Source organism: Stegostoma tigrinum, chromosome 37 (assembly GCF_030684315.1).
Source record: "Stegostoma tigrinum isolate sSteTig4 chromosome 37, sSteTig4.hap1, whole genome shotgun sequence".
NCBI classification, from domain to species: Eukaryota; Metazoa; Chordata; class Chondrichthyes; order Orectolobiformes; family Stegostomatidae; genus Stegostoma; species Stegostoma tigrinum.
In genome coordinates this window covers 19,392,415-19,412,709 of record NC_081390.1, presented here as the reverse complement: position 1 = coordinate 19,412,709, position 20,295 = coordinate 19,392,415, and the positions used below count along the sequence as shown (strand labels likewise).

At 42.0% G+C, this 20,295-nt stretch overlaps 1 protein-coding gene across 4 annotated transcripts in view; it reads right to left on the bottom strand.

Moving 5' to 3' along the window:
• LOC125467650 (calcium/calmodulin-dependent protein kinase type II subunit gamma) overlaps nucleotides 1–20,295 on the bottom strand; it is a 368,959-nt gene that overhangs the window by 67,424 nt on the left and 281,240 nt on the right. For 2 of the 4 annotated variants that reach the window (XM_048563790.2, XM_048563791.2), the window contains exons 9-14: nucleotides 19,399–19,493; nucleotides 14,195–14,317; nucleotides 12,853–12,936; nucleotides 11,310–11,352; nucleotides 6,600–6,662; nucleotides 3,427–3,467 (exon numbers count right to left, since the gene is read on the bottom strand). In XM_048563790.2, coding sequence (XP_048419747.1) covers nucleotides 3,427–3,467; nucleotides 6,600–6,662; nucleotides 11,310–11,352; nucleotides 12,853–12,936; nucleotides 14,195–14,317; nucleotides 19,399–19,493 — 449 coding nt within the window. The remainder of the gene's footprint in view (nucleotides 1–3,426; nucleotides 3,468–6,599; nucleotides 6,663–11,309; nucleotides 11,353–12,852; nucleotides 12,937–14,194; nucleotides 14,318–19,398; nucleotides 19,494–20,295) is intronic. The other 2 variants (XM_048563793.2, XM_048563794.2) reach the window with 1 other exon arrangement.

Below are 20,295 nucleotides of genomic sequence, written 5' to 3'. Positions count from 1 at the left end.
GAAACACTTCTAGCAGAGGAGTGTTGGGATTTTAACACACCACCATGTTCCCTGGCCAACATTTTTGTCTCAGACTTGCTGCAGTGCTCCAGCAGAGCTCAGGGCAAGCTGGAAGAACAGCATCTCATTTTCTGCTTGGGATTTCCACAACCTTCTGGTCTCAATATCATGTTCAAAAATTTTAAGGCTCGAGGCACCATCACCCACACCCTTACCCAAACACCCACACACCAAGCCTCATTATCACATGATCTGCTATTACAGACCACCCATTGTAAGCCACTAATTGTCTACAAACAGCTATTAATAGGGGGAGGCGATGGCCTGTTAATCCAGAAACCCAGATAACATTCTGGGGACCCAGGTTCAAATCCCACCACAGATGTGAAATTTGAATTCAGTTAAAAACACTATCTAGAATTATGAATCTAATGATGGCCTAGAATCCATTGTCAATTGTCAGGAAAAACCCATCTGGTTCACTAATGTCCTTTAGGGAAGGAAACTGCCATCCTTACCTGGTCTAGTCTACATGTGACTCCAGACCCACAGCAATGTGGTTGATTCTGAACTGCCCTCTAGGCAATTCGGGATGGGCAATAAATGCTGCCTCGCCAGCAACATCCTCTTCCCATGAATGAATAAAGGATTAATTCTCCCAGACTGACTGTTGTCCATTCTTTTGTCTGTCCAGATGTTTTTTGCTCTTTCTGGGCTCTATCTCCACCTATCATTTACTCCTTCCCCCCTCTCACCACTCTATGTTCTGCATATAAGCCAATGATTTCCTCGCTACCATCAGTTCTAAAGAAGGGTCACTGAACTTGAAATGTTGACTCTGATTTCTCTCCGCAGATGCTGCCAAACCTGCTGAGCCTTTCCTGCAATTTCTGTTTCTGTTTCTGATTTCTAGTATCTGCAGTTCTTTTCACCTAGCGGAGGTATCTTTGGCTCAATGGTTTGACTGATGCTCTATCAAATCTGCTTATGCTTACTACATAGTTCTTTTTGACAGCTTTTGTGCAAAGTCAAAGGATAGAATGGCATAATTCCCACTTTCACTAAGGTGTCTGGATTCAACGCATTCTAGTCTGAGGAAGAGTCACCTCAGGCTTGAAATGTTAACTCTATTCCCCTCTTCGCAAGTGCTGTCTGACCTGCTGAGTATAGGCTAGATTTTTCTTCGAGATTTTTACTGAATTCAAATTTCACCATCTGACATGGTGGGACTTGAACCGATGTCCCCAGAATATTTTAAAAGCAGCAAAAAAGTGCAGGAGGAACCCAACAGATCCAGCCACATCTGTGGAATGAAGGGGAGTTCTTGTGAACTTGAAACATTAACCGTTTCTTTCTCTGCAGATGCTGCAAACCTGCTGAGTTTCTCCAGTACGCTATGATTTATTTCAGATTTCCAGCATCCGCGATATTTTATTTCTACTGAAGACACCCAGCTTGGGTGCAGATTGAGTAGGTGCACAGTAAATTATGTCAATGCGCATTATCCCCTCCCCCCACTGGTAACAGAAACCAACCATTTTAGCACCACTTCCACCCACCACTCCCTACGCAATAAAGTCTACTCCACAATCTAATTAGATCGTGGTTGATGTGGGATGTAACTCCATACACCTGCCCATGCCCCATAATTCTGAATATCTCAGATAGATTCTTGTTAGCCAATTGTAATGTCTACTGCAGAACAGAATTCAAACGTTCTACATCTTGCATGTGCAAAGTGCTTCCTGATTTAGTTCCTGGCTCTTATTTTTTGATTGTGTTCCCTAGTCCTAGACATGCTGGCAGAAATAAGTTCCCACTACCTGCCCCATTTGTTCCCTTTACAATTTTGGTCAAATTACCCCTTAACCTTCCATACACCAGGAAATCCTATTTTGTTTAATCTCTATTTGTTGCTTAACCCTGATTTTCATAAGCCTGCACTATACTCCTCACGTACACCTCCCTTCCCTCGTGGCCAATAGATTTTTCATTAATGTCGTGACCAGAGCTGTTCCCAGTGTCTCGGGTGTAGTCTAACCAGGTCTCTGTGTAGCATGACTTTTACCCCCTTGTAGCCACAGCACTGGAATACAAAGGTCGACATTCCACTCCAGATTTTATCCTGATGCTGTTCATGACATTTTAGTAATAGTGGACTCCTGGACTCCAATGTCACTTTGGGCTCCCACTGTTTCTGGCTTTGCACAATTTGAACAGAACATTCTACCTGTTCTTTTCCCTTCAGACATAATGTGAATAACTACACATTTGGCAATGTATCACAGGAACATGATGTAATTAAACTTTTCCAAACCTGCCATTCTGTGAGACCTCCAAATGAGATCATAAGCCCATCACTGAACGAGGTTTTGTCTGACAAAATGTAGGTTGGCTTTTTAAAGTTACCTTCTTAATGAGACTAACTGCCAGATGTTTTTGTCTCAGCATTATATAACCCATTGTGCGTATTTCTTTTAGGCACTATTATTATAGTCTTAATTATACTTGACGAGAAAGATCCACAATTATCCAAGCCATCATTTTGCACTCGAACAGTGTTCCATCATCATCCTACTAACTAATAATCAATTCTGAAAGCATTGGGCATAATTACAAAGTGAATGTGTACTAAAGGTCATTCAATTAGTTGTGGGGGAGGGGAGAGGTAGTTGGGTTGTCTTTGCAATCAAAAACCGTTTAAGCCCCTATTGAATAATGTTGCATTGAAAAGGCCTCACTGAAGATTGCTGTGGAGATGCTAGTGTTAGACCTGGGTGGACAAAGCCAGAGGTCACATGATACCAGGTTATAGTCCAACAGGTAAAGAGGCAGTGCGATGAAAGCTTGTGATTTCAAATAAACCTGTCAGACTATAACCTGGTGTCATGTGGCTTCTCACCGAAGATGCTAGTCTTATGGATCAGCCTTCATAAATCCTCATCCTCTAAGTTGCAAGTTCCAAACTCCCATATTCGCTACAGCCCCAAGTGTAACTTCAATTACCAGTCAAGTATCATCTAGAGGTTGTGGATGAATTGGGAATGGAAGGGACAAGTACAAATGATGTACTCCTCTAGTCAGGTTCTCTTTGCCAAACATAGCTGAAGAAAAGTGGCTGGTAAAGTCAGGGCTGATCAGAAAATGTGCAGTAGGCAACTCTTGGGTCCACAGTACAGCTAAATCAGGCTGAGGCAATAACTGAGCCAATTTCAATACACAACCATTTATCACTCGGAGAACTATTTCAGAGATGCCACGAAGAATGAAAACACTCTTCCACATTAAGTGAGATCTGGTCTCTCGCCTTCAAGTTCTGATTCCATTCTGAGTGTTTTCTGTGTGTTGCTCACTTACAATGGCAGATTTTAAACCGAACGAAATAGCCCCTTAGGAAATGAGACACACACAAAACCTTAAACCTACCTTGACACCATCTGTTTTCTTATTCAGTAAATTCTTTGCTGCTGTAAGATCAAGTGAAACAAAACATTATAAGTGTTTATTGTACTACTGCTCCGCTTCTGTGAAGATTAATTTATTCCTGACAAATCGAACTATCATTCTGTTTGGCACAGGAGTCATTTTGGGAGAATTTAAAAGCTTTCTGAAGATTGAAAACAAGGAAATTGTCAATGGCAGAGCAAACCACTGAAGGGCAAGTTCAAGCATATTTAGTTAAGTAATGGAAGTTACTGTCTCAATCTTACCTTTCGTGAATTACACAGTGAGGGGAAAAAAGGAAGAGATATAGAGCAAAAAGAATGATGCTTGAATTGCAATATTTATTTTTCAAAGCAAGTTCATTCCAAATGCAGTGTTCTGGTGCCGGCTCTTGGGAATGGCAATCAGGCAGGTCCATAGGAACCACTAATGCAGGTACATTCATAGCCCTTATCACCAATTGACCTGCTCTGATCGCCCGAACAGACTGCTTTATCCAATCTGTGATCGGACACAATATGGGGCAATGGGTGAAAGGCGAGCACCAATGAGAAAAAATCTCACATCGAGGGATTAAATTTGAAATCTAATCAGTAAATTGCCATTGACGGATGGAAAATTAAATGGACACGGAAAAAGGGACACAGCAAGGTGCACGCTCACTGGAGTGAGACTGGAGAGGAGGAGATGTGAGTGTACCACTTTAAACATGCTTCCTAAGGGCCTGCCATTAAGGACCAAGACTTTGAGTGGGAATCGACATGCTCCTTTTTCAAATCTCCATCTGACATTACATTCCACATTCCAAATGGAGCGGCCCTATGAGTGAAATGTCTCTACATGGGTATGAATTGCAGCCACTGTCCCAATACAGGTCACACGCTTCGCTGCTGTTGGGGAAATAGTCCCATTAACAAAGGGCTCCAACATGATGAAACGTATTAGGCAGGCAACCAATCCTCATGCACAGACAGAGGTGATGGGAAGCATTAATCACATGAGATGGGGAGAGCACACGCTCAGCTCAGTCAATGTGGCAGATGAGAAGATCGGAAATGATGTATTTTATGCTTCCTCCAATGATCATAAAACATACTCCAGAACGCAATTGCGTTCACAAGTAGTTTCTCAATGACAGATGTGTTGGATTTGTTCCTACCTTCCCTAATACCCTTCAGCTTATTAATAAAGTGGTCTAAAATGTAAATAACTTTACTCTTTGTCTTGTCTGCAGAAAGTCAACACAAATGTGAAACAGGAAAACTCAATTTAACAAGTACATCATATATACCTGTCAAAATATTTTTTACATTAGTATCTTTGGGCTATTTAAATAAGTATCACCTTTCAACAACGCACAGAAGTTGCAGAGAGAAGCGAATGCCTTACACCTACTTAGATAATAAGGAGCAGAGGCAAAATGAAAAGGTTGGGACAAGGATATAGGTGGAACCAGGAATGTTCAAGGTCCCTGGTATCTGATCTCAAACCAAAACGATTCTAATTAGATGACAGCTATTGTTTTAAATTACCTGAATTTTCAGCTATCATTATGAGCTGGCTATTCTGGATTTTAAAACAAAAATTAAAAGCTGCAACATTGTACCTTAGTCATTTATTATTTTACAATCATGTTCAGAGTTTTGACAGAGGATCCAAACAGTTGTTTTCTGGAAAGTAGACCTGTCCTTTTTCCACCACAGTGTGTATTTGTTCCCTTCTTTATAGGCCTGTGCACAGATGTCTGTTTGACCTTGTCTCTCCAATTTGGTTCCCCTGGGATAGATTCTCAGCAGCGAATGTGCTTCAGAACTTTTAACTTATTGAATACGATAAGTAAATGACTGATGGTTTTCAGCTTTTTAGGATTGAGGGGCAGAGCCACGCTTTTGAAAAGCTGATAACAGTTTCAAAACACGTGAAACAGTCTTTAATAGGTCCTGCAATTTGAAACTCAATTTGTATTCATGAAATAAAACCAGTCGGCAAAATATTGGAATGTGTTACAGAGCGAAGAAACATCTTCAAATTCAATTATGTTATACACTTTATGAAATGTCGGTATTTTGACATTCAGAGTAGCACTTGAACAGTGGAAACGTGTTAGGTCACTCTGATTTCTCTGTCTTATATGTGTTTAGATACCTTCATGCCAACTTTTCATCCTATTTCACTTCTATTTCCTGACTATTTTTCCTTCAACTTTTCACCTCAGTTCATTAAATGTTGGAATTGATTTGGTTTCAATAGCTACTTGTTCCACGTACCCTTCCATGAATGGATTCTTGTCAGCTCCTGCCTTTTAAGCACAAATTCGGTGATTTCTGCTCTTTATGATTAGTTTACACTAAAGGATCTTTCACGATGGGATGAACTAAACCTTTAATAGAAAGATGAAACCTAGCAATGTGCAACTGTGCATCGCTTCTCTACATCTAAACATTTGAAACGTTAATTTCAGTTACTCTTTCAGAACACTTTGCAAAGACTCCAATGAACATAACACAGATGCAGCTGTGCACGTGTTAACACATTGCAATTCCTCTGGGCCAAACTAATTGTTGTCCCCACTGTGTTCAACTTCAGGCTCTCTGCACTTAAGTTGTCAAAAGAAAAACGGCGGGGCGGAAATTCTTCATAAAAAGGTAACCCACACACCGGTACAGTGCTCCCATAGGTTTGTCCAATGTTAGCAAGCAATTGCTTAACACAAACAGGAAAGTCCCAGAAACTGGAAGTTGGAAGGTCAGGGAGCATCTGCCCAAGATTTTGGGTCCAGGAAGTAGTCCTCAGAACTCCAGTCTCACATCTGCTGTTTCAGCCTTGACATTACCAGGTTTGTGTCTAATGGCTACCCATTAATAATGCAGACAATGGCAGTGCAAATGAACATGTTAACTGCTTGCATGCCAATATTGCAGGAGCTTCCAAAGCTAGTAGACAAGCTAATGTGCGGGTGTGTGCATGCGGCTGCAGGCTTTTAATGGGACCAGTACATTTCCCCACCCAGGTGTAAAGATTCATGTACCTTTCTGTTTTCAATAAAAACCTCGGGAAGCAATGATGAGTGATGGTTAAATGACAGTCATTCTGAGTTAGGTGAAAGCACTCAGGTTGCATGCTGCTTTTCACATGGGTTGTTCAATGCCACATACCTTGCTCAGCCAGACCAACAGCAGCTGTGGTTGTTACAGCTGGAGCTGTGTACTGCCTGCCAACTATTGGAAGCGAAGGATTTAGTGATTGGAGCCGAGAAGGCCCAAAAGGTTAATCAGAGGAACAGCAAAACAGCATGTGTTCTATGCCCACCGTTTTCTCCGTACCCTCTACGTCACAATTTTCATGCATGCAAGGTAATACAGAACCAAAGTGCAGAAGGAGACCATTCAGCCCATTGTGCCCATGCTGTTTCTTTGCAGGCAGGCCCCTGATCAGGAGCTCCAAAACACAACAGCAGGGTTTCAGGATAGGGGTGAGGCCTATTTTGGACCGAGACGGGGAGAAATCTCTTCACTCAAAGGGTGTGGAACCTGTGCAAGTCTCGACCACAGAATGTTGTGGAGGACAACTCACTGAATATGGCTCAATTTCTGGGAGCTAAAGGTATCGAGGGATATGGGGAGAGAAGGGATTCCAGTGTTGAGGTAAGAGGACCAGGCTTGATCACATCGAATGGTGGACCAGGCTTGATGGGCCGAATGACCTACTCCTGCTCCTAAATTCCCAGTCCCTTTGAAATAGTCCCATGATCACCCTTTCCCCACAGCCCTGCCATTCTTTCCACTTCAGATATTTGTCTGATTTCCCAAAAGTTTCTGTTGGAGTTGCTTCCACCGGACTCTCAAGCAACACGTTCGAGATCCCCCCAGGGTAAACAAGCAAAATGTTCTCATCTCCTCTATTCTACCCCCACCCTCAAGTCTCCGGTAACTTCTGCTAGTTCAACATGAGGCACAGGAAAAGATCCACCGTGTGCACCTTCTTACACCAGTCTGAACTGAGAGGCTGGGGAAATAATCTGGGCTTGCTTTAAGATGGTTTTCTGTCTGCAACAGCCCCCATCCTTGCTAAGAGTAGAGTAATCACTGACTGGAGCACTCATACACAGGTAACTCCTGATAGCGGGTGCGTAGGAAACGACAGTGGAGGAGTATCCACTGGTTTTGTTGTGTTGTTATGGCGACTGAGTGTTTCTCTCATCGCAGCAGTGATGTAGCAACACTGACGCCTACAGCTGACCTCATTCCATCAACAGGATTTACAAACCTCTGTTTGCATTTTGCTTAACTTAAAATGGTACCAGATGCTTAGCTTAAGGGATGTCAACATCATTTGCAATCACTGCATTTTATAAGTTCATTAGTGCCTTTAGATTGCTTCTTTCTTTGGTGCTTTTCAAGGCTTTTCTTCCCTCCTGTAAATCCATCCTCCCAATGCTGACAGCAGCTGCTTGATACCCTCCTTCACTTGGCTGAGCGGCATGATAATGCCCCATTTGCTCTTGTATATTTGTGGGTGGCACAATGGCTAGCACTGCTGCCTCACAGCGCCAGGGTCCCAGGTTCGATTCCACCCTCAGGCAACTGTCAGTGCAGAGTTTGCACATTCTCGCCATGTCTGCGTGGGTTTCCTCCCGCAATCCGAAGATGCGCAGGTTAGGTGGATTAGCCGTGCGAAATGCAGGGATAGGATAGGGCGATGGTTCTGGGTGGGACGCTGTTTGGAGGGTCGGTGTGGACTTGACGGGCTGAATGGCCTGATTCCACGCTGCAGGGATTCTATGAGGAGCTCCAGGTGTTGCTCACATTATAGCTGCTGTCCCCAGATCCCAGCAAACTGTAATGTTGCTGCATTCAGAAAACCCACAGCGAAGACTGGGGGCTTTAGAAATGAAGTGCTGCCATCCTTACACCAGGCTGCTCTCCAGGGGAATGCTACCCTGAGGAAGATTTGGAATTCTGCAGTCTCACCAATTTAACCGACCTTTAATGGAAAACTCCTGCTGTCCCCCTACAATATAATATCTATCAGCTTCAACTAGCTTTCTGAAGGGGACCACAATTCATTGGGGAAATTACCTGATTCGACGCATACAAAAGCTAACACTCGCCAGCCATCACTGATGTGGGCTGCTGTAGTGGCAACAACAATGTACATTCATGTAGCATCTTTAGCATAATAAAACCCTCCGAGGCACTTGGCAGAAGTATTATAAAGTTAGAATTTAACACCAGCAGCATGTAAGGCGATATTATGTTGGATGAAGTCAGCTTGGTCAAACAGGGAGTTTTTAAGAGAGCAAGGAGAGCAGGAGAGGTTAAAGGAGGGAATTCCAGAGCTTAGGGCCCAGGAAGACCAAAGATGCAGCTGCCATTGCTGAGCGACCGAGGGGATTGAGGGTTGGTATGATTAAAAATTGGGAACTTGTCAGAATAAGAGGAGCATGTTATTTCAAGAGGTCTCAGGGCCTGGAGGAGATTACAGAAATACACAACCCAAGGCCATGTAGAGATTTGAAAAGTAAGTTGAAGGTATTGCCAGGCTGTAAGCTCCATAAGATCAGGGAGCTCAGGGGTAATGGCTGAACAGGCTTTGGTATGTATCAGAACACCAGCAGTGGAGATTTGGGGCTCATATTCACAGGAAGGAGATGTGCGACAGTTGCTGGGAAAGCTCAGTAGGTCTGGCAGCAACTGTGAAGAAAAATCAGAGTTAACATTTCAGGTCTGGTAGCCCTCCCTCAGAAGGAAGGGTCACTGGTCCCAAAACGTTGACTCTGATTTTTCTCTTCACAGATGCTGCCAGGCCTGCTGAGTTTTTCCAGCAACTTCTGTTTTTGTTCCTGATTTACAGCATCCACAGTTCTTTTGGGATTTTTTTCTAGACGTAGATGTGGGCGACCAGCTGGGATGGCTAATGGAGGAGTCATGTCCAGCAGTAACACTGGCAGAGACGAGGGTTTCAGGAGCAGCTGATCTAGAGGAGGGTTAGGGTTGCAAACCCTGGAGGAATAAAGTGCAGGCCAGTTTTAGATTTCCCATTGCTTTCAAACCTATTTGGTTCCTCATTCCTTCAAAACTGCCATTTCTTTCTCCTCACCACTTCACCCCCTGCTATCTTCTCTGCTTTGGGACGCTATGTTCCCTTTAAAGGCAGTGCATAAATCGCTGCTCTCATTCCTTCCCAAATAGATCAGACTTACCAAACAGTGACTTAACAAACACAGTTCCCCGTGAATACAAAGCACCCAGCAATGCTAATGCTGAACCCTCTGTCAGTTTAAAAAGGCAATCAGTGGCCTCATGTTGACCACATCCCAAACGGACTCATGAACATAATGACTCTATGGTATAGCAATCAAGTGTTTCCATTGACTGTGAAAAGCAAAACAAGGCTGCCGAAAGTTTCATCACAAGAAACTCCTCAAAGAAAGTTTGCCTTTCAGTGAGATCGTCAGAGTTATTTGCATGGCTGCATTCTTGGATTCAAAGAGTTATTGCATCTTTTCCTTGCGGCATTTGTACAACCTCAGTAGAAGCAGAATTTTCAGGTGCATTTTTCCCCTGAGCGGCCTTGGGTTATCACACTGGACTTTCTGCTTCTCTAAAGAGTGTCTATGGGTGAGTGAGGCACAGAATTGTAGGGAGGCTGGCAGGCAGGAGGAAGTATTTAAGTTTTCTGTTACAGCTAAGACAATCTGGCACAGGTTAGATGGCCAAGCCGGCAATTACTTTCATCAGTTCTTGTGCCACACAAAGGCAAATGCAAACAGAGAAACGGAACAAATCTCAGATCCAGCAGTATAATGGATTCTGGCTAATCCACGTGGCGAGGACAGAGTAAGGGCAGGGCAAGGTGTGAGGCCATTTTGTTTCTGAACAAGCAGCACTATGTGAGAAGGGGCTGAATGGACTACTGAGTAAGGGCGAGTCATGCCTGGGTAGCTCTTGAAAACTGCCTCCAAGTTTGCAATCTAGGAACAATTCATGTCTTTCTGCTAGTCATGTAAACGGAAGAAAAGACATCAAGGTGCAAAGCCTCCAATTCCCTGTCTTTTTGAAACAGTATTTCCTCTCAAACTTGTGACGTCCAATGCAGGGAAGAACAAAGGTTTATGGGAGTACCATCCTCTCTAAACAAACCTCCAAAAGCATTTCTAGGTAACAGCTGGGTTAGGCGCCTAGAATTCTCATACCTAACAGGCCTGTGGAAGCACTTTTGCTACATGGTTTAAGGTGGTTTCTCAGCCACACCTTCTCAAGGGACAATCAGAAATGAACAATAAATGTCAGCCTTGCCAACAAAGCCTATATCCCACAGATAATTTATACACAGACATAAACTGGTAAACGCTTGTGAAATAATCATTGCTCCTAACTGGTACGCCATACCAATTAATGAATAAACTGTTAGTGGGCTGCAAAAAGACAATTAGCCTGCTGGGCTGCAAAGGGGGCATTGCATAATCTGTATGCCCTCTATTGTGTGTAAAAACATATCTGCGCATTTATGGAATAATGTAAAAACAGGGTAATTTAACAGTTTTGGCACCTTCCTTTTTAAATGAGGAAAATATTTAGCCCTGTATGTAATAAGCTGTTTAGAATAATTACATTTGTACAATCCCAGAAATTTTTGTCATAATTGTTAGTGGACAAAGACTTAGTTAGCACTGATGAAATGGTTTGGTCTGCTTTTTTATACAGATGCTAATGGATTAATGCTTATGTTAAAATAACACAAAGAGGAATTTCTTGCAAATATACTAAGAATTTGTCCACTAATATCACCTGCAGTGATTCTCGGTACAATTTTTTTTACTGTATGTAATTGAATATGATATAAGTAATGACTTAGAGACATACCTGAAAAGTTTCTTGTCGCGAGCATTGTAGTCAGAATTGCACCCTGAATGAGAAAAGAACAGCTAGCGAACCTGTTACTTTTTACTTGTACATCTGAACCACTTACCACAAATAAGGATCTTGTTAGGATGTGACAGAACAAACAAAAATCAGCCCGTAACAGGACTTAGCCAAAACTAGTCAATGTCTGGGGAGAAAGTATTAGTTTAACAACTAAGCTGTCGGGGGAATTTTAAAATTCCCATCAGCAATGGCTTGGCGAGTAGCACTTACTTTCCAGAGTTTGAAAGCAGTGGGTTTGGTTATACATTTTATATCCGAGAACCTCGTATAAATGGTACGTGTGTGTAAATGATTTTATTCACAATGCTTTGAACTCTCTGCTTTGAGTTTTAACTCAAGCTTCCAGATTTTTCTACAGCTTTGTTTCCTCCTACACTCAGTCTAAACTTTTCTAGTGCTGTGAGCATCGATAGTAAACGGGCTCACATAATTCAACAAAGAACAATTAACTCGTCAAAAAACTCCAGTTCAAACTCTAGACTGGCCAACCCCAGTGCAACACAGAAAGCACTGCACTGTTGAGGGGCTGTCTAATAGGATCAGGGGGCTTAAAAGTATCACAACATTATTTTGAAGTGAAGCAGGGGAGATTTCCTTATTATTCTGGTCAATATTTATCAAAATGAAAACTAGTACAAAAGGAATGTCATATTTCCTGCATTACAAGTGTTAATGCTTGAAAAAGTATGTCATTAGCTACAAATCAGGTCGGAATATTCCTAAGTTTTTGCAGGTCACCATATTGTTGGAAGTTCTTCGGTACTAACCAGAAGCCTGAGCTGGAACTAATTAAACAGTTTCACTCTACTTTTGAAAAAAAAAAGAAATCAAATAATTTTTCAATCTAATATCCTATTCCAATTCCTGTATCTTCAATCTTGCAGATGAGATTTTATCAGGCTGTGGGTGGGAAGACCAAATGGAGAAGTGCCAAACCACAGAACACAATAGGCATATTTCCTCATTGATGGGCAGTTTGCAGATAACAAAATGACTATCTTCCCTGAAGCCTTCTCCTGCAGTCATGCACGTTCCTAATTGTTACAGTGGTTATATGAGTACTTCAATTGTTAGAGGAAGTTGGAGTTGCTGAAAAGGCACGATAAGTGATTTGCATTTATCGAATTTGATACAGCTCCTGACAATTTTATGGAGGGATTAATATGTTGTGCTTCCTCCTCTAGATGGCAGGTTGTAATTGTTTTACCCATGCCCCGAAATCTTGCACAACATGCTTGTTGCTGGAAAGAGGCACTCTCATGAAGCTATCATCTACCTGTCTTGTAGATCCCACTAAAAATCCCAGGAAACCTTAAATGCTGGTTAGCAATACATCTACCAAAACAAAACCCTGGGTTTCAGGTTATCTGAATCATATTCCCTCATTTGATGACACAGATAAATACCTTTATAATGGTCCGCTCCTTCATCTCCTGGTGTTTCCTATAATCTCATGTTTATAGTACAATCTTGGGCTTACCTTGAGCTTTCTTCTGGCATTGAACTTCCTCAAACATTCAACAGTTTCCTGACGGTGCATCATTGATGCCACAGTGGAACGTTGCTGAAAAAACATCAAGGGTTATCTAGTGTTATTTGGGCCAGTACACATCAAACTAATCATCAATTAAAACAGAAAATGTCAAGTCATAACGGACTTGAAACATAAACTGTTTCTCATTCCTCTGATGCTGCCAGACCTACTGAGTTTATTTTTCCAGCACTTCCTGTTTTCTCTTCAAATTTCCAGCATCAGCGGTATTTTCTTTCTGAGTCGGTGTTTATGTGACCAGTCCATCACAATCAAGGGACCCAATTCAGAACGTTTCGACAACTATTTGCAATCGCCAATGCACTGAAGGTGTGTCCAGCACTGTATATTTGAAACCAACTACATGGACTACTGGAGAAACTCAGGAGGTCTGGCAGCATTTATGGAGAGAGAAGTAGAGATGATACTTCGAGTCCAGACTCTTCATAACTACATCTTTATGTTTTGCATCCAAAAAGCAGCATCCCTGGTTGCTCTTGAGAAAGTGGTGAGCTGCCTTCTTCAACTGGTGAAGTCCATGGGGCGCAGCCCCACCTGACAGTGCTTTTAGGGAGCGTGTTCCAAGTCGCAGGTCAAACAAGAGCGTGGGATAAAGGCTTCACGTTTTTGTTAACTGGAAGACGAATTACTACGAAGAGGTCTTCATTAGCCTAAACTTGAAAACGTGAAAGACAGTTGTAGGAAAGATGTTGTTCAACTGGATGGGATTCAGAAAAGCTTTACAAGGATGTTGCCGGGTTGGAGAGTTTGAGCCGCAGGGAGAGGCTGAATAGACTGGGGCTTTTTCCCCTGGAGTGTCGGAGGCCAAGGGGTGACCTCATAGAGGTTTTTAAAGTCATGAGGGGCATGGATAAGATGAATAGACAAGGCCTTTTTCTTTTCACCAGGGTGGGGGAGTCAGAGGTTTAAGGTGTGAGGAGAAAGATTTAAAAGGGACCTATGGGAGAATTTTTTCACACAGAGGATGGTGTATGTATAAAATGAGCTGCCAGAGGAGGTGGTGGAGGGGGGTGGAATCACAACATATAAAAGGCATCTGGATAGGTACACAAATAGGAAGGGTTTAGAGGGATATGGGCCAAATGTTAACAAATGGAATTAAATTAAATTAGGATATCTGGTCGGCATGGACGAGTTGGGCCAAGGTTCTGTTTCTGAGCTATACAGTTAATGACGTTGGTCACAGTAAAGGGTCAGTTACAATGCAAAATTAAAGTAGGCGCAAAAAAAATTCACAATTTTAAATGTAAAAGCTGTATCTGGTACTTACGCAAACCCATGGGTGTTTCAGGGCCTCTGTTGCAGTTATCCTTTTGGCTGGATTGATGGTCAGCATCTGATTAATCAGATTTTTGGCTTCTGGGGTGACCGTATCCCACTCTGGAGAGGGAAACTAGGAAAGAAATAGAAAATAATGGAGTGTGCGTCGCATCCTGCTCATTATTAGTGACGTTCCTGATACAAAGTCATGGACAACAAGTGACAACACATCACATGGACAAGTTCAAACTGAATGATCGTGGACAGCCCAGGAGATATTACCGCACAGGAGGTCAGTTGGTCCACTGAATCAATGTCAGAATAGTGAGATAGAGAGGTCAGCATAGCAATGGGCTGGAATATTCTCCTTCTCCCTCCACCATGTGTATTTGAAGGACTTGGGTTCAAACCCACCTGCTCCAGATGTGTTACATAACATCTCTGAACTGGTTGATTAGAAAATAGTGCCCTAAATTTGAATCTACTTCAAACAGATTAAACCTCTCAACTGACTGACATGCAAATTCCTCTACTCTTGGTGAAGTCTTTGCCTGGTGAGTCCTTGTTTCTAACAAGTGGAAGAAGTGAGAAACGAGGCAAGACAAAAGGTTGGGGGAGGTGGGTATAGGTCAAACTGATGTTGTACAGTGACTGACGGACCTACAGAAGCTATTGGGTGGTTCACAATCAAACTCCTTGGACTGCCTAGGAATGTGGGAGTGTAGTGGAGACAGATCCCTGGAATGCATTCTCCTGAAGTGTAGTGGAGGCAACATGACTTGGAAATATATCACTGTTCCTTCACTGTCGCTGAGTCAAAATTCTGGAATTCCCTCCCTAATGGCATTGTGGGTCAACCCACAGCAGGTGGACTGCAGCAGTTCAAGAAGGCAGCTCATCACCACCTTCTCAAGGGCAACTAAGGACAGGCAATAAACACTGGCCCAGCCAGTGACACCCACATCCCCACAAATGAATAGAGAGAAAAAAAAAGTTCAACTGGGGCACTCAAGACAGCATTAAATGATCATTTAGACTAAAATGATGTATAGGGTTACAGGGAGATTGGCAATAAAATGAAAAACGCTTGGAGAACTTGTGCAAACACCATGGGCTGAATGGCCTCATTATGCTCTGTAATATTTCTGTGATTCCAATAGTTAGCATGCCCGCTGATCGTGAAACTGGAGCTCCGTTCCAGTACAATGGTTCCAAGTTGTGGAGGGGAGAAATGGACAGGCAATTCTTTGTGACATGGAGAAAGAGACACATGACAGAAACATTTTGCTCTTGTCAAATCCGAATTGAATATGTGTCTTTCTCTAGTGAGGCTATTTCTTCATAAAAACTGAAAGAACTGTGGATGCCCTAAATCAGAGACAAAAACAAGTCGATTCTGAGGTAGGGTCACTGGACCTGAAATGTTAACTCTGATTTCTCTCCACAGATGCTGCCTGCCCTGCTGAACTTTTCCTGAAATTTCTGTTTGCATCTCTGGCTATTTCTTCACATTTTTTCCTCCCAAGTGCTGCTGTCGGCTTATCAGCTGCTGCTGCTCAGAGAAAACATTAGAATAGACTGCTGCCAAAAACACTGGGTAGATTCATATGACTTTGCTGAAGTGACACTTTAACCCACTTCTGTAATAACAGTACCTGTCTTACAGGAACAGACCGAAGATTGCGCAAGTGTGCTAAACGTCATTCGTTGATCTCATCTACAGTCATTTTTAGACTTGTGCGTATATTTTAAATTCTTTGTCAGAATGCACAATAGGAGAAAATAACTTCTGTCCTTTTGCTTTGCTTTTGAAGCCTCTGTCCAGCTTGAGCTTTCCCTCTGAGCATCGGTTTCACTAACAGCTAAAAGCCTTCACACTTGCCTCTGAGATTTTTCAGATTGCAGCAAAAATTTCACCTAACATCTTGATTCCTGACGGAATTTGGAATGATTCGCGAGCAACGGGTCAAGGTGAGACAGTGCTCACTGAAGGACTTTGTCCATCTGTCAGTGACAAGCTGACACAATGAGAAGTGAAAGCACCAGAATGCTACAGCGACACCTCACTCACAAGTTTGACAGAACGTTGAAAATCCATTGGGAGTGCAGGGGCGCAGCACTGCAATGCGCTCCTAGATTACAGATCAATGGCTAGAGATTGCTCTTATTCTTTATAAATAACCCTTTGACTGGTTTTCCCCTTTTACTATATAGATTCTTCATACATAATAACTTTTCATTAACTAAAAATGATTAGGTGAAACATTTACAAGGCCAGTAAGACAAAGTCTTGGGTAAAGCAGCATTGCACTAGGGTGAAAAAGTACAGCACGCCAAGTGTTAATCAGATTAAAGAGTGAGACAGGGTAAATCATAAGAGAATCCAAAGATGTGCCATGCTAAATTTCCTAGAGAGTCCAGCCACGTGCAACTTAAGCTCAGGTGCCAGGGCTGGATGGGATGTTCTTCCAAGTGTAGGTGCAGACTTGGTGGGCCAAATGGCCTCTTTCTGCACTGTAAGGATTCTAAGTTGCCTTGTGGAGATATTGGGTCTTTCTCCCAATCCATGTGGAATGTCAACTTTAACACTGACCTCACTCTCTGTGCACCTTCTCTGTACCCGTAACATCGTAGTCCTCACTGTTTTATTAGCCTTATACACTTTGTATGGAATGATCTATCTGTACCGCACACAAAACAAAACTATTCACTATGTAAGTACATGTGACAATAATAAAAATCAAATCAAAGAACTGTGAGCACATCACATTAAGGAAACATCATCACTCTTAAGGAGATACTGAGGTAAGTATCAAAGGAGATTCCAGGTATAATGATTCTGTAGTGTAAGGAAACTGGTGAAGTTTGGCTTATTTTCCTTATGAAAACCTTAAGAACGATCTGTCAATAGTTTTTTCAGACAATGATAAAGCTGCCACTGAACAACAGTTAACAACTGGAAAAATATTTAAATACTGTTAAAAATTCTCATGCTTTACAGGGATTTTGCTAAGAGCAGCTGACTGGTGGAGAAGGTTACTATACAGGATCTCTGAAGTAAGTTTAGAAGGTTCTAGACAGGGAATGATTGATGAGGTGAGTGATGCTTTTTCACTTTAATGATGTAGTCCTCTTACTGTGAAAAAGTATTAAAATTTACTGAATGACAGTCTAACCATTTGGGATTCAGAATGATTTATAGAGTATTCCATGTAATTTATAGCAAATATTGAAGTAACCTCTCATTTTTTGCCATTCTAATTTGCTATAAATTCATCTTAATATACACCGAATAGATCAATTTTTATAATAATCCTATTTGTGCAGTATGTATCAGCTGAATACAATGTCAGGTCATTTTAAACGCATTTTTACTGCTTTGGAAAGGAATCTACATTTTCTTGCCTCAAAACAACTGAAAAAGGGGCATTAATGATCATACATGGCACTTGCAAAGTCAGACAAATCATATGGTTGATGAATAGTGACATTTTTCCAGTTTCCCACGGCAGAAGTGAATAATCTAAACACTTGCAGGCTACTCAGTTTTGTTTTGAGTGGCTTGACACTGGGGAAACAGATTCTAACAAACAAAAATTGAAACATGCACTGAAAAGGAATAGCGTCAACTTCTCGGTCTCACGTTTAGAAGAGTCGTGCGTAAAACAAAGGCCCACACTTTGAATTGAATTGAATTAGCTTTATTGTCACATGTACTCAAATGAGTACAATGAAAAGTTCACAGCCATCCCCTTACAGTACCATCTTAGATACAAAGGTACCTAGGTATGGATACTTTCGATTAAATTCTTAGGAAACTAAAATAATAGAGAAGTAAAGAAATAAATAGTCCAGCATTACAGGTCATAGGAATCAATTAGAAAAACAAAGAGGTGAAATGTTCAGAATATCAGTCTTTCTGATCCTACCCATGCCAGCACCCAGCCTCAAGAGAGACCCCCCCCCCCCACCCCCCCACTACATGGCTACCACTGGCACCAGACCCAACAATGTAGGAGTCACCCAGTTTAGGCACATTTTGTTGGGCTAATGGCACAAAATTGCACCCTGGTTTGACAACCTTGTTCAGAAGAATCTCATCAGCTAAGTGGACAAATATCACTGTAACACAGGTGGTGCCATTCTAAGGAATACTGTAAGAATAAGGTAGGGAGTGATCTTCACGCTGTGCTTCATGACACTATAGCTAACCTGGCAGGCACTCGGTGGCCCTTTGTGATGACGATAGTGACAGTAGAAAGGCTGCAAGTAAAGCACATGGGACCTTGAGGTGCTAATCTTTAGACCTAAATGACATATGGCATTAAAATCACTCGTAGGAATGATGGGTAGAGTGCAGGGATGAGGAGTTATGTGGAGTGACTGCAGAAGCTGGAATTATTCTAAAAACAATAAAATTATTGAAAAATTTATTAGAAATATACAAAATTATGAGGGTTTTGATAACAGTACATCTGGAGAAACTATTTTCACTGGGACTAGGAGTGGCAACTTGGAGACCTAATTAGATATCAGCAGAAGAACCAAGGTGTAGATGAAGAGAATTTCTTACACACAGCCAATTGCTGAGATCTGGAACACATTTGATACAGGGAAGGAAGGTTCCATTCCAGGCAGGTTCCAAGGAGAATTGGACAGCAACTTGAAAAGAGAAGCCAAAAATGCAAGAATATCCAGAGAAACAGCAGGAGAATGAATATAACTGAATAACTTGGTCAGAAGAGCAGCATTGGTTTTGATTGTTGAATGGTAACCTTCTGTGCTTTGTGATTCTCTGATGTCTCAGCACTAACACTATTCATTTTCTCGAGCTTTAACAACGGTGTGCCAAATTGTTTCAAAATGTGAGCAAAAATTCCATTCATTAAATTTTATTCTGAACCCACAGGGAGGAAGGACAATTACCTTCAACTGGTAGGGCAGGCTAAACAGCTTTATAACAACGTGACCCCGATGAGTTATAGTAAGCTAGACAGTTACCACTTATATCATTTGCATGCTGCACATTTAAAATATGTTTTATTAATAATCATGAGATCTTATTTATGACAACAACTGTGATCAGCTTCTCTCCTGCTCCCAGATCAGTAATACAGGATTTTAAGACCCAAAAAATAATTTACAGTTCAATCAGATTAATAAACGCCAGTCCCAGAAGATAACATGCTCAATTTGAAGTTGGCTTCTACTCACATCGTAAGCGCCGGCCTTAATTTGTTGATAAAGCTTATGCTGGTCCTCATCCCAGAAGGGAGGATAGCCGACTAATAATATGTAGAGAATGACGCCTGAAATAAATTACAAATGAATAGCAATGTGTGAGTGTTAAACTGTCAGGCAGAACTCATCAAGTTACATCTTGCTGCCTCATTTTAGGTGTTTCTTCTCTGCCTTTCCTACTATTAAGAAGCACAGACTGGGGCTACAAAGGTAAAGTATCCATTCCATACAGTGAACTTGCCAAGAGCTGACATGGCTCGCTGAATGGCAGTAAACGGGCGAGGAATTTATTTTTCTCAGTTGAGTGGGACACTCGTGCCCAGACAGATGGTGGAGATAGGGTCATTGAATAATTATAAGGGCAGAGATAGATAAAAAGCAAGTGACTGATAGGTAGGAATGTGGAGCTGAGGATCAGATCAGTTATGAATGGCAGAGCAGACTAGAGGGGCCTATTCTGTATTAATTTGAAACTTTTTTCATGTGGATATAAATTCAATCTCCTGCCCTGCTCTGAACAACACTGGAATTAATTCCGGGCTTCCAGTAAATTTTCAGATTTGTTTTAACTAGCTTGTGAACCAACCTATCCTCAGTCTAGCTGCCAAAAACCCAGAGGACCATGGTGCTGCTTTGCTTCATTAGGGACAGATGACTGGTAGTGGTTTAACGTGAGGTGAGAGGAGAGGTTGAGAAGGAGTATTCTTCATGGCAACCTCATACAGTGTGGGAATTGAACCCAAGCTGGTGGGATCACTCTGCATTGCAAACCCAGCCATCCAGCCAACTGAGCTAACCAACCCCTCAACCCAACAGTCAAAGTTGCACGACAGCCTGTGGAAGTTAATGGTGACAGTCAACTGTTCTCGA